The sequence below is a fragment of the Lutra lutra genome, chromosome 14 (genome assembly GCF_902655055.1).
Source record: "Lutra lutra chromosome 14, mLutLut1.2, whole genome shotgun sequence".
Taxonomy (NCBI): domain Eukaryota; kingdom Metazoa; phylum Chordata; class Mammalia; order Carnivora; family Mustelidae; genus Lutra; species Lutra lutra.
Genome location: NC_062291.1, coordinates 84,006,301 through 84,020,751, shown reverse-complemented (window position 1 = coordinate 84,020,751; position 14,451 = coordinate 84,006,301). Strand labels below are relative to the sequence as shown.

The following is a 14,451-nucleotide window of genomic DNA, read 5'->3' as shown; positions in this document are numbered from 1 at the left end:
GTCTCCACTCCTAACCCTCTAGGGCCCCTTGGGCCCATCTGGGCCTCTGCATCCAGAGAGACTGGGAGAGACATGTGATCCTCTCCGCTTTGCAAATGCTATTCCTTTACCCTATGCCCTTCCCATTCTCAAATACTCCCAGCCCCAGCAAACTATTAAAAAATCTTATAAGGACAATCCCCAAAATAGCCTCCTCGTTGAACTCCTGGCAGTGGCAGCCTGGGCCGGAGTGAACACGTCTAACGAGGAAGGCACACTGCACTTTGCAATGCCTTGAGATTGTCTGACACTCTCTTTCTCATCCTCCATTAAAAATTGTTTAAACCCTAGCCAAACCCAGAAAACGTCAGTAACCATTTGTTGAGTCGTAAGACTTTAAATCAAATGCCAACAGACGACTCTCTCATTGACCAAACTTTAGGCAGGCTCTCCTGGGCCCCCTTCTCAATGAGGCCTTGACTTTCACCCCCAACCTTACTTACTGGACTTCATAGGCTAGTTTCATCAAGAATCCTGGGGAGTCAGTGTAGAGAGTCTCTCCCACGCTAGAGATCTGATCCTCCTCCCCAAGGAGGATGTAGGAGCACCAGGCTCCTTCGGCAGGATTCGTGTTAAGGTGCAACAATGCCCAACTCTTAGTAATAGTAATTTTCCACCCACTGACCCCCACACCAGCTCCCTGACCACACCTCCCCAGTTCTTGTCCTATTCAGAGCTGAGCCTGATCCCCCCAACGCCCATCACAACAGCCCTGAATAAAGTCAGTCATACTCATCCTCTTAACAAGGGTGGGGATAATTTTTTTTTTAACAATGTAGAGTGTTTTTGATTTTTATTCCAAACTTAAACATGGGATTTAATCACGCTACATTTTCGTTAAAAAAAAAAATTACAATGGTGTTCGAAGGAGCTAGAAATTTAAAGAACAATGCAGCTTTTCTAGTGACCTCGAACCCGCCTTTTCACCCGCACACAAAGCTGGCACCAGAGGGACAGTATCTTATTAAATCTCCCATCCTCAAATTAACTTGAACTACAGAGAGCGGACACAGCCTTCCTGCAGGGGCAGGCAGAGCTAACAGAGAATGACAGGACAGGCCCACAGTTCCCTCAGAGAGGGGCTCCGGCCTTCTGGGAACCGCCTCCTGGTGCCCACCCTTCAGCTCAGCGCCAGGTGTCTCTTCAGTGACACCTGAGCCGTGCCCCCACCTAGCTGCCATCCCTCCTCCCTCGAAGGCGGGTGCAGAGAGCGCAGGCACCCTGGGGCCCCGGTGAGCCAAGCAGAGGTCAAGGCTCATCTGAAAAGCTCCAGGGCAGCCTGAGAGTGGACAACAGCTGGGCAAGAAGGGGTTCTGAGTCGGCATTCGAGGCTCTGCGGCAAAGGGACATGGATTCTGAAGCCTGTCACTGAAAACAGCCCACTGGGTAACCAGAAGGAAAGAGGCCCAGGAAACCATCACCAAACAGAAACACAGAGGTCAGGTGGCGGTGGGCTCCTGGTGTTCCTTCAGGTCCAAGGATCCTCAAGTCACTGACTCAGTATAAACCCCTGCTCAGGACATATTCAGGTTTTTTTTTGTTTTTTTGGCCAATACTGAAACCTGACATGCATATTCATGGGTGACCTCAAAGCCTTAAGAAATCATCATCCAGCACTGATGAAAATTATTCCAGACCACGAAAGTGAGGCTGTTTTGCAAACAGCCGTCTTTCTCTTAGCCCTGCAAAAGAAAAAGCTATTAATACTCATTAAAGTTAGTTTTACAAACTCTTATTTGTTAAATCAACCAAACATTTGGGTCATTTTGCTAGAATCAATACATGTGGCTAGAAGCTCAAACAAAGAAAGCAAAATTTACTTTTCAAAGCTTTTGTTGAATCACGCCAGTGTGTGAAACCACCTAGGAGAAACTCAGTCATTAACCCTCTGATCTAGAACAAAGCCTGCACACAGCAGAGCAGTAACCGAGGCCCTGGGCATGCCCACAAGTGGACTTCAGCTTCTCACCATAAATGGAGAAAGAGTCAATCCCCACCCTCCCCTCCTTGATCTTGGCTTCTTTTTACGAGACTCCACGGCCCAAATGCGTGTTGTTGAGGTTAAGACAGAAACGTCGGATCCTCTTCCCAGGGGAGGTATGATTCCGACATCTCTCCGACAGTTCGAGGATATGAACGAGGCTGGGAGATAAGGGAAAACTGGCATCTGCTGGGAGACTGCCATGAGTGGGTGCGCCCAGCCTGGCTTCGTGGGCAGGGCCGAAAGCGGCTGTCAGGGCCTTCCACGCCGCCAGGAAGAAGGAATGGAACATATTTAAGCACAAACACAAAGTAAAGGAAGTCAGGTGGTGCCCAGGGAGGACAGGCAGGCCAGCCTGAAGAAGGAAGGAGGGAGAAAGTCCAGAGCAGTCATGACAGGTGTGCAGAGCGAAGGCCCCCGAAAATGAGCATTCACAAAAAACTCAAAGCAGATAGATAAGGAATCGCGGGGCCTGTGAAGGAAAAGGGAAAACATGGGAATATCATCCCTGGCCCCAGCGAGATGGGTAAAATTCACAGCACGAAGGCAGGAGGCATCCCTTCTCTGTTTTGTGGCCGAATAACCAGCCTCCCCACCACCCCCAGCTTGCGGTCCCCAATGCTCTACACATCTCCCTAGGTCCTGACCGCCTTGTCTGGGGCCCTCCATTCTAGAACATAGTAATCTTTACTACTTGGGCTCAGTGGCTCATTTCCTATTTGGTTTTCTCCAGGTAGTTCGGGAAAGAGAATTATCTGGAAAGCACAGGCCAGTGGGGAAAGGCACGAGACCCAGGTGCAGAAAGGAGCAGGTGGAGTGAGAGAGGCCTTCTGGTGTCATCTCTCAACGGGTTCTCCCTCTGTGACCTCTAACTTGCCATTCCCAAGGCTGAGGTGGAGCAAGTGCCCCCCAGGTCTCCCCCGCGGGCGGCTGCCACCAAAGGAGGGTACCAGCTCCCTCTAGGGGCTGCCGGCGGCCTGTGGGGTGTTCCCCAGAGGAAAGCAGAGCTTACTGTGCCGCTGGAGGCCACCAACCACCCTTCCCTTCCATGGTTCGCACAGTCTTCTCTGGGCACACGACTAACATGGGGGAACCAGAGTCAGCTCCCAAAAACCAGGATGCGCCAAGAAAGGACACAGATTTGGGGCGCCTGGGTGGCTCAGGGGGTTAAGCCTCTGCCTTCAGCTCGGGTCATGATCTCAGGGCTCTGGGATTGAGCCCCATGTCTGGCTCTCTGCTCAGCAGGGAGCCTGCTTCCCCTTCTCTCTCTGCCTGCCTCTCTGCCTACGCACGATCCCTCCCTCTCTGTCAAATAAATAAATAAAATCTTTTTTTAAAAAAATTTAAAAAGAAAGAAAGAAAGAAAGAAAGGACAGAGTCTGGGATACAGTACACCACAAAGACACTTTTCTTTTCTTAAAACCCTAGCTCCAGAAAGGCAGGGGAAAAGAACCAGGAGGGAAGGCCTGAGGTGAGGATGGGGAGTGAGAGCTGAGCCGAACTGACCAAGTCCTCCCTTCCGGAGGGGCCAGAAGGGTTCGGTTAGGCGAGACCAGGACTCAACCAGACGTGCCAACAGTGACGTTCTCAGGTCCCGGACTGTAGCAGCAAAGGACCACACACGGGTGGCTGAGGACAACAGGAACTCCCTGCACAAGGGCAGGAGCTGAGACGGCGGCTGGGACAGGCTCTCTATGTAGCCTATGTGGGACACTCTGTTGCGCACCTTTGCCTTAGTTCCTCTCTGGTATAGTTGACATCCCTTGTCGATACGTCACTCGGACCTCTGTCCTCACTGTCATGACGAGTCACAATGTGTGTCGGTGTCTGGCCCTGCTTTCTCTCCTTATAAGAACACCATCATTGGATTTGGGTTCACCCTACTTCAGCATGACCTCATCTTGATGTGACTACATCTGCAAAGACTCTAGTTCCATATAATGCCATTTCCACGGGTACCCAGGCTTAGGAACTCTACCTGTCTTCTGAGGGACATAATTCACCACAAAACGGGCACCCCGGCCAGCGGTTTCACACCTCCTTGAACACCTCCGGATCACGTGAGGCAGGTAGATTTTCTCTTATCTCTTGCCAGCGGGGCCTTCACGTCCCTTCCACAATCAAAATGCAGGAAAGGTCGGACAAATGTGCCCAGTGGATTTTCAAAAGTGATGCTCTTCTAACTGTAGCCTTGGGCCTCATGATACAAACCCAGATAAGTCTGCTAGGTGTTTCTCTTGAAATCAACCAATAGCCGTTTTTATGCTCCTTGTCATGTGTAAAAAGCAGCAGCTCGGAGCAGATCGTCAGCCTCCACACTCTGCGGAAGCAGACAGGAATCTCAGCTGTGAGACAATTTATGGCCCAGTTGGGGAAGAGAGAATGCTGAGGGGAAATGCTTTCCGGTTGACAATGGTCAAAGCAATTGCACGGTTCACTCAAGGAGAAGGAGACTCTAGCAAATTTGAAAAGAAAGGAAAACTGCCTATTAACTCAACCATGAGAGGTAATTTAATGAAAAGATTTCATTTCAGTTAATGAAAGATTTATTGAAAATGCAAACAAATTCACCCTCTGCTACAATTATCACTCGAATTTAAAAACAGAGGATCACCATCTAATTAGTCACAGATTTAAATTAACCCTAAACAAAGGAATTCATCTGTGAAACATTTGATTGGCTTACCTGTGATTGTTGACACTAATCGCCATATAGATATTACTTGTATGGGTATTAGGTTTTAGGGTCACAGAACATGGTATCACAAAGTATGCACGAGCAAACACGGAAATTATGGTGCTCATAAGTAGGAACCAATCCGATCTTAATCACAAGTTTTTAAATTCACATTGATTCACACTTAATGGATTATTTTCCCTACAGATGGATTATTACACGTGGTAGGAATAATATTGTTTTTACGATAGTAGGTTTGGTGGGGTTAATTAAGTAGTGTCAGCTTCCCCTCCAGATAATATCAACAAAACCTTAAAAGGAGCCCTGTCCTGCCCAGGCAGTGGATAAGAAGGTACCTGATGGGCTATAGGTGGTGAACTCATGCGCTGACTTCAGCACGATACCCATTGCCATCAATGCTTTCCTATAAGAACAAACTCCCTCATTTCCTTCCTCACAAAGCTGTCATTGCAAGGGCCTCCCAAGCCAGAGGCATGAGAGAGTCTGGTTTACGTTTCCAACATTCTAAGATTCTCAAATGTAACTGCAGAGTTACTAAAATTTGAAACTGCTAATCAGGCAGGGACATAGAGTCAGAGGCACTCTGCCTTTCTGAGGAATATCATTCTGCTGCCTAACTGCAAAACCTGGATGAGAGCAATCCTGTCAAATGCTTCCTTCCCTGGGGCTGCACAATGCCAGGAGGGTCCTCCTTCCGTGCTCAATGCCCATCTGTCCTTGCTGTCCCATTCCGTGAAGATGGCCCCCATGACCGTGTCCTAAGTCTCCTAACCCTCTGACCCCCCGCACAAGGTCTCATTGTTCTCGTGACCCTTCACCTCTCTACCGCCCACCGGGACAAGGTCCGCTGGACACCGCTTGCTTCTGAGCCTCAGACCTGTGCTTCCGTGTCCTCCTGGCCAGCCCATCCTACCAGAGGCTTCTCAAACCAAGCAAACCCTACATCAAACCTGCGATGGCCTTTTTCCCTTCGAGCCCACTTAGCTCTGGTCGTAGCGCCAGCCTTGCATTCCGTCAGCCCTTCCTTGCCTTCCACATCTGGGCAGCTGCTGACACAACAGACTCCCAGCCCTTGAGTACACTCCCCAGCCACTGATGTCCTGCGAGCTGCGACGGGCTGCCGCGTCCTCTCCACTGGTCTCCGTGTCCCCACGGCCACCCTCACCTGATGTCACAGCAAGTGTGCCTGAGGCCCTAGCCCAGTCCTTCTCCGGGTGAAAAACAGGGACGACTTCACCTCAAGCCACTGACGGGACACAGCTCGTTCTCACACCACAAGGCAGACACAGCCCTCCAGGACACTTTTCCGGAAGGCTCTCTCTCCCTCACCGTGCCCCCAAGAGTCAAGCATTGAGGGCCGGCTCCTCTGCACACATCAATCCCGACCCAGAGCGGTGTGCCTCCTCTTTCCCTTGTATGAGCGCCACACAAATGCCACCTCGGCTGCCCTCATTCTTCTGGCCCTCAGCACTTTGTCCTGCAATGGGCTGTGCATAGGCCTGGGCCTTCTGACGGACCTGGGTTTTCAGGTGCGCAGCACTGAGGTAGAGGAGCCAAGACTACTTGGTACAGCAACCACTTTGCCGAATCAGAGTGGAGTGTGAGTGTACACAGGACGAGGACAACCTCAGCTCCTGCAAATGGACCTCAGCGGCAACGACACAGAGAACAGCAGGTTTCCCATCTGCCTGCTGTGACAGCCTGCTAAAGAGACAAAAGCACACTCAACTGCTGGATCATTTGTTTTGCAAATCAGAGCACGCTTGACCTGGGTCGGGCCACAGGGCACCAGAACAGGCCTGTGAGCTCAGGCGCTGGGAGGAGCGTGGGAACCTAACGGGAACCCGCAGGTGTGGCTGCCTGGCTCAGGGAAGGTTCTCGCTGCAGGCCCCACAGCTCCCTCTTCTTCCGCTTTCCCTTGTAAGTAACCCTTGCAAGCAAGAAACCTGCAAACTTTCAGCGGTTTGCAAAGGTCCGTGTGAAAAGTGATTGGCTAGTCTGTTTCTCTAATGGAACCGGGGCTGCACGGCCATCATCAGTCAGGGATAGGGAGGAAATCCACTTCTCTGAAGCAGAGTCAGAATTCTCGAGTGAGAAGGGCCCTCAGACACGTACAGCAAGTACATCTGCTCATTTCAGACATGAGGAAGAAGGCTAGTGAGCTCAGGAAAGTTGCTCAGAGACGCACCTCCACAGGCCGGAGAGCAGAGCGGCAGGATCTGCCGGGTTTGGAGACTCCAAACGGGGCCACGCGCAAGAGACAGAGACACAGGTCACAGGCCAGGTGAGCTCGGAGCGCGGCCGGAGGCCAGGGAGACGGGAGTGCTTTTCTCGGGGGGCGCACTGAGGAGGAGGCCCCCATCTCTCGGCTCCTCTGGGAGGAGACTGGGAGGCCGCTATTTCCATTCCTGTTCTCCAGAGCTCTACGGAAAGCGCTCAGGGAACAAAAACTCCAAGAGCGAACCCCAGCAGATTGCTTAGCCCGGGCCCTGGCAAGAGCAGCGCAATTCCGCCTCAGGCAAAGACACCTGAGAATCACTACAACAGGCTAGGAGATCACAAAGAACATCCAGCCAAGACCAAGCTCACTGACCAAGAAGAGCAGAATTCAAGAGGAGGGGAAAGCAAAGCATGGAATTCATGGCTTTCTCCCCATGATTCCCTAGTCGTGCAAAGTTAAATTTTTCTAATTTTATTTTTTTCTTATTCTAATTTATTAAACTTTTCCTCTTTCCTCATTTAATGTTTTTTAACTAGTTTATCATAACAATGACTTTCTTAAAGAAAAACATTTTTAAACCTTCAACATTATAGTCATATTTTATCCTTCATTGTATCTAACTTTATTTTTTGTATACATACAGGGTTTTTTCTTCTAAAAACTTTTTGGAATATAGTTTTTTAATAGATCAAAATATACCATAAATCTAGCACAGGGCTTTCTTCTAGTCTCCAGCCTGAGCAAATTCTCTCCAAATTCTTTTTCTTTCTTTTTCCAACCAACTTTTCTTATTGATTCCTTTTTTAGAATTTTTTAAAAATTTTCATCTTTATAGTCATATTCCATCCCTTCATCATGTCTACCCTTATTTTTGTATATATATTTAAGTTTTTCTTTCTTTAAAATCTGGGGAGGTAGTTTCTTCTAAGAGACTAAAATACACCCAAAACCAAGTGGATGGCTCTGTTCTATTTAGCAATCTAATATGTGTGTGTGTGTGTGTGTGTGTGCGCATAAATTTTTTAAAATATCCTTTTACCTCCCTTCTTCTTCCCCCGATTTGGGGTCTCCTCTGATTTGGTTAGCGTGCATTTTTCTGGGGTCTTTGCCACCCTTTTAGTATTTTGTTTTCTCCTTCATATATTCTTATCTGGATAAAATGATAAGGATGGAAAAACTCACCACAAAAAAAAGAAGAAGACACAGTACTGAAGGCTAGGGACCTAATCAATACAGACATTGATAATATGTCATTTCTAGAGTTCAGAATAATGATTCTCAAGGTGCTAGCTGGCCTCAAAAAAGGCATGGAAGATATTACGGAAACCCTATCAGGAGAAATAAAAGCCCTTTCTGGAGAAATAAAAGAACTAAAATCTAACCAAGCTAAAATAAAAAAAGCTATTAATGAGGAGCAATCAAAAATGGAGGCTCTTACTGCCAGGATAAATGAGGCAGAAGAGAGAATTAGTGATATAGAAGACCAAATGATGGAGAATACAGAAGCTGATCAAAAGAGAGACAAACAACCACTGGAACACGAAGGGAGAATTCAAGAGGTAAGTGATACCATAAGACGAACCAGTATTAGAATACTTGGGATTCCAGAAGGGGAAGAAAGAGAGAGGGGGAGCAGAAGGTATATTAGAGCAAATTATAGTAGAGAATTTCCCTAATATGGCAAAGGGAACAAGCATCAAAATCCAGGAGGCACAGAGAACCCCCATCAAAATCAATAAAAACAGGTCCACACCCCGTCATCTAATACTAAAACTTATAAGTCCTAGTGACAAAGAGAAAATCCTGAAAGCAGCTGAGGACAAGAAGTCTGTAACATACAATGGTAAAAATAATAGATTGGCAGCAGACGTATCCACAGAGATCTGGCAGGCCAGAAAGAGCTGGCATGATATATTCAGAGCACTAAACGAGAAAAACATGCAGCCAAGAATACTATATCCAGCTAGGCTATCATTGAAAATAGAAGGAGAGATAAAAAGCTTCCAGGACAAACAAAAAGTAAAAGAATTTGTAAACACCAAACCAGCCGTACAGGAAATACTGAAAGGGGTCCCCTAAGCAAAGAGAGAACCTAAAAGTAGTAGACCAGAAAGGAACAGAGACAATATACAGTTACAGTCACCTACCAGGCAATACAATGGCACTAAATTCTTATCTTTCAATAGTTACCCTGAATGTAAATGGGCTAAATGCCCCAATCAAAAGATACAGGGTATCAGAATGGATAAAAAAACAAAACCCATTAATATGCTGTCTACAAGAAACTCATTTTGAACCAAAAGACACCTCCAGATTTGAGGGGGTGGAAAACAACTTGCCATGCTAATGGATATCAAAAGAAAGCTGGGGTGGCAATCCTTATATCAGATAAATTAGATTTTAAGCCAAAAAATATAATAAGAGATGAGGAAGGACACTATATCATACTCAAAGGGTCTGTCCAACAAGATCTAACCATTTTAAATATCTATGCCCCTAACATGGGAGCAGCCAACTATATAAACCAATTAATAACAAAATCAAAGAAACATACCAACAATAATACTATAATAGTAGGGGACTTTAACACCCCCTAACTGAAATGGACAGCTCATCCAAGCAAAAGATCAATAGGGAAATAAAGGCCTTAAATGACACACTGGACCAGATGGACATCACAGATATATTCAGAACATTCCATCCCAAAGCAACAGAATATACATTCTTCTCTAGTGCACGTGGAACATTCTCCAGAATAGACCACATCCTGGGCCACAAATCAGGTCTCAACCGGGACCAAAAGATTGGGATCATTCCCTGCATATTTTCAGACCACACTGCTCTGAAGCTAGAACTCAGTCACAAGAGGAAAGTTGGAAAGAACCCAAATACACGGAGACTAAAGAGCATCCTACTAAAGAATGAATGCATCAACCAGGAAATTAAAGAAGAGTTTAAAAAATTCATGGAAACAAATGATAATGAAAACACAATGTTTCAAAATCTGTGGGACACAGGAAAGGCAGTCCTGAGAGGAAACCATATAGCGATACAAGTTTCTCAAGAAACAAGAAAGGTCTCAAATACACAACTTAACCCTACACCTAAAGGAGCTGGAGAAAGAACAGCAAAGAAAGCCTAAACCCAGCAGGAGAAGAGAAATAATAAAGATCAGAGCAGAAATCAATGAAATAGAAACCAAAAATAAATAAATAAATAAATAAATAAATAAATGAATGAATGAATGAATGACAAATCAACGAAACTAGAAGCTGGTTCTTTGAAAGAATTAATAAGATTGATAAACCCCTGGCCAGACTTACCAAAAAGAAAAGAGAAAGGACCCAAATAAGTAAAATAATGAATGAAAGAGGAGAGATCATAACCAACACCAAAGAAATACAAATAACTATAAGAACATATTATGAGCAACTCTACGCCAGCAAATTTGACAATCTGGAAGAAATGGATGCATTCCTAGAGACTTATAAACTACCAAAACTGAACCAGAAAGAAACAGAAAACGTGAAAAGACTCATAACCAGTAAGGAGATTGAAGTAATCATCAAAAATCTCCTAACAAACAAGAGCCCAGGGCCAGACGGCTTCCCAGGGGAATTCTATCAAACATTTAAAGAAGAATTAATACCTATTCTCCTGAAACTGTTCCAAAAAATAGAAATGGAAGGAAAACTTCCAAACTCATTTTAGGAGGCCAGCATCACCTTGATCCCCAAACCAGAAAAGGATCCCTTCAAAAAAGAGAATTACAGACCAATATCCTTGATGAACACAGATGCGAAAATTCTCACCAAAATACTAGCTAATAGGATCTAACAGTACATTTAAAGGATTATTCACCACGACCAAGGGGGATTTATTCCAGGGCTGCAAGGTTGGTTAAAATCTGCAAATCAGGGGCGCCTGGGTGGCTCAGTGGGTTGAGCTGCTGCCTTCGGCTCAGGTCATGATCTCAGGGTCCTGGGATCGAGTCCCGCATCGGGCTCTCTGCTCAGCGAGAAGCCTGCTTCCCTCTCTCTCTCTCTGACTGCCTCTCCATCTACTTGTGATCTCTCTCTGTCAAATAAATAAATAAAATCTTAAAAAAAAAATCTGCAAATCAATCCATGTGATATAATACATTAATAAAAGAAAGAATAAGAACCATATGATACTCTCCATAGATGCTGAAAAAGCATTTGACAAAGTATAGCATCCATTCTAGATCAAAACTCTTCAGAGTGTAGGGATAGAGGGTACATACCTCAATATCATCAAAGCCATCTATGAAAAACCCACAGTGAATATCATTCTCAATGGAGAAAAACTGAGAGCTTTTCCACTAAGGTCAGGAACATGGCAGGGATGTCCATTATCATCACTGATATTCAACATAGTACTGGAACACCTAGCCTTAGGAATCAAACAACAAATTAAAGGCATCTAAACAGCAAAGAAGTCAAACTATCACTCTTTGCAGATGATATGATACTTTATGTGAAAAACCCAAAAGACTCCACTCCAAAATTGCTAGAACTTTACAGGAATTCAGTAAAGTGTCAGGATATAAAAATCAATGCACAGAAATCAGTTGCACTTCTATACACTAACAACAAGACAGAAGAAGGAGAAACTAAGGTGTCAATCCCATGTACAATTGCACCTGAAACCATAAGATACCTAGGGATAAACCTAACCAAAGAGGTAAAGAATCTGTACTCAGAAAACAATAAAGAACTCATGAAAGAAATTGAGGAAGACACAAAGAAATGGGAAAACGTTCCATGCTCATGGACTGGAAGAACAAATATTATGAAAATGTCTATGCTATCTAAAGCAAACTACAAGTTTAATGCAATCCCTATCAAAATACCATCTTTTTTTTTTTTCCCAAAGAAATGGAATAATCCTAAAATTTCTATGGAACCAGAAAAGACCCCGAATAGCCAGAGGAATGTTGAAAAAGAAAGCCAATGTTGGTGGCATCAGAACTCCAGACTTCAAGCTCTATTACAAAGCTGTCATCATTAAGACAGTATGGTAATGGCACAAAGACAGACACAGAGATCAATGGAACAGAATAGAGAGCCCAGAAACAGACCCTCAACTCTACGGTCAACTGATCTTTGACAAAGCAGGAAAAAATGTCCAACGGAAAAAAAGAGAGTCACTTCAACAAATAGTATTGGGAAAATTGGACAGCCACATGCAGAAGAATGAAACTAGACCATTCTCTTACACCACACACAAAAATAGACTCAAAATGGATGAAAGACCTCAATGTGAGAAAGGAATCCATCAAAATCCTTGTGGAAAACAGAGGCAGCAACCTGTTTGACCTCAGCCGCAGCAACTTCTTCCTAGGAATATCGTCAAAGGCAAGGGAAGCAAGGGCAAAAATGAACTCTTGGAACTTCATCAAGATCAAAAGCTTTTGCACAGCAAAGGAAACAGTCAACAAAACCAAAAGACAACTGACAGAATGGGAGAAGATACTTGCAAATGACATATCAGATAAAGGGCTAGTATCCAAAATATATAAAGAGCTTATCAAACTCAACACCCAAAGAACAAATAATCCAATCAAGAAATAGGCAGAGGACATGAACAGACATGTCTGCAAAGAAGACATCCAGATGGCCAACAGACACATGAAAAAGTGTTCCACATCACTCGGCATCAGAGAAATACAAATCAAAACCACAATGAGATACCACCTCACACCAGAATGGCTAAAATTAACAAGTCAGGAAATGACAGATGCTGGGGAGGATGAGAGAAAGGGGAACCTTCCTACACTGTTGGTGGGCATGCAAGCTGGTGCAGCCACTCTGGAAAACAGCATGGAGGTTCCTCAAAAAGTTGAAAACAGAGCTACCCTATGATCTAGCAATCGCACTACTGGGTATTTACCCTAAAGATACAAATGTAATGATCTGAAGAGGTACTTGCACCTGAATGTTTATAGCAGCAATGTCCACAAGAGCCAAACTATAGAAAGAACCTAGATGTCCATCAACAGATGAATGGATGAAGAAGATGTGGTATATATATACAATGGATTAGTATGCAGCCATCAAAAGAAATAAAATCTTGCCATTTGCAACGACGTGGATGGAACTAGAGGGTATTATGCTGAGCTAAATAAGTCAACCAGAGAAAGACAATTATCATATGATCTCCCTGATATGAGGAATTTGAGAGGCAAAGTGGGGGGGGGTTGGGGGTATGGAAGGAAAAAAAGAAACAAGATGGAATTGGGAGGGAGACAAACCATAAGAGACTCTTAATCTTACAAAACAAATTGAGGGTTGCCAGGGGGAGGGGGATAGGGAGATGGTGGTTGGGTTATGGACATTGGGGAGGGTATGTGCTGTGGTGAGTGCTGTGAATTGTGTAAGCCTGATGATTCACAGACCTATACCCCTGAGGTTAATAATACATTATGTGTTTAAAAAATAAAATGGAAGAAAGTAAAAGAAATTTGCCCAGAACTATAGGGCATGCTGTAAGGAAGCCAGAACCTGTCCCTTCCAATGAGGACCCCTGTATTTAACTTAAAAGACCAATTATCAATATCCAATGGAGAAGGTGTAAGTATTGTTGACAAACCTGATTTAGGTTTCTTATATTGTCAAGACCTTAGTTACACCTATAACTGTTTTTAGGAAGAAAAAGAATATATTATAACCATCTGATTTTGGAATTAGGAACCCTGAGCCGCCATTAGCACACACCTGTGGGCTGCATTTGTTAAAAATGCTCCTCTCCCCAGCCCAGCCCCAAATTCCCCCTATCATAGTTCTGTCATCCTTATTCAATAACAGGACAATTCACATAGGATACAACCTTTGGGAGGTGAAAGACCTGTACTCTGAAAACTGTAAAACACTGATCAAAGAAACTGAAGGTGACATGAACAAGTAGAAAGATATACCATGCTCATGGATCAGAAGAACCAGTATTGTTCAAATAGCCATACCACCGAAAGCAATGTACAGGTTTAATGCAGACCTTATCAAAGTACTGACATTTGACAGAGAACTAGAACAAACAATACTAAAATTTGCATGGAACCAAAGAAGACCCAGAATAGCCAAAACAGTCTTGGAAAAGAAAAACAAAGCTGGAGGCCTCACAATTCCAGGTTTCAAGTTATACTATAAAGTTGCAGTAATCAAATCAGTACGGTATTGGCACAAAAACAGACACACAGATCAAGGGAACAAGAGACAACCCAGAAATAAACCCATGTTTATAAAGTCAATTCATTTTCAACAAAGGAGACAAGAATATGCAATGGGAAGCGGTCTCTGTGCCAAAAGGTGTTGGGAAAACTGGAAGCTACATGTGAAAGGAGGAGACTGGACTGTTGGCTTATACCACACAAAAAGATATATTCAAAATGGATTAAAGACCCATATGTGAGACTTAAAACTATAAAAATCCTAGATGACAGCACAGGCAGCAATTTCTCCAACATTGGCCATAGCAACTTTTTCCCTAAGTATT

General features: G+C 44.5%; 1 protein-coding gene across 4 annotated transcripts in view; it reads right to left on the bottom strand.

Annotated features, from left to right (window-relative positions):
* DOCK1 (dedicator of cytokinesis 1) overlaps positions 1–14,451 on the bottom strand; it is a 509,676-nt gene that overhangs the window by 132,484 nt on the left and 362,741 nt on the right. Inside the window, exon 30 of one of the 4 annotated variants that reach the window (XM_047703534.1) lies at positions 6,145–6,419. The exons of the other annotated variants lie outside the window; for them this stretch is intronic. Within the exon in view, the coding sequence (XP_047559490.1) occupies positions 6,278–6,419 (142 nt within the window). The 3' untranslated portion in view covers positions 6,145–6,277. Of the gene's footprint in view, positions 1–6,144; positions 6,420–14,451 lie in introns of those variants that run through there. 4 annotated transcript variants of the gene reach the window in all.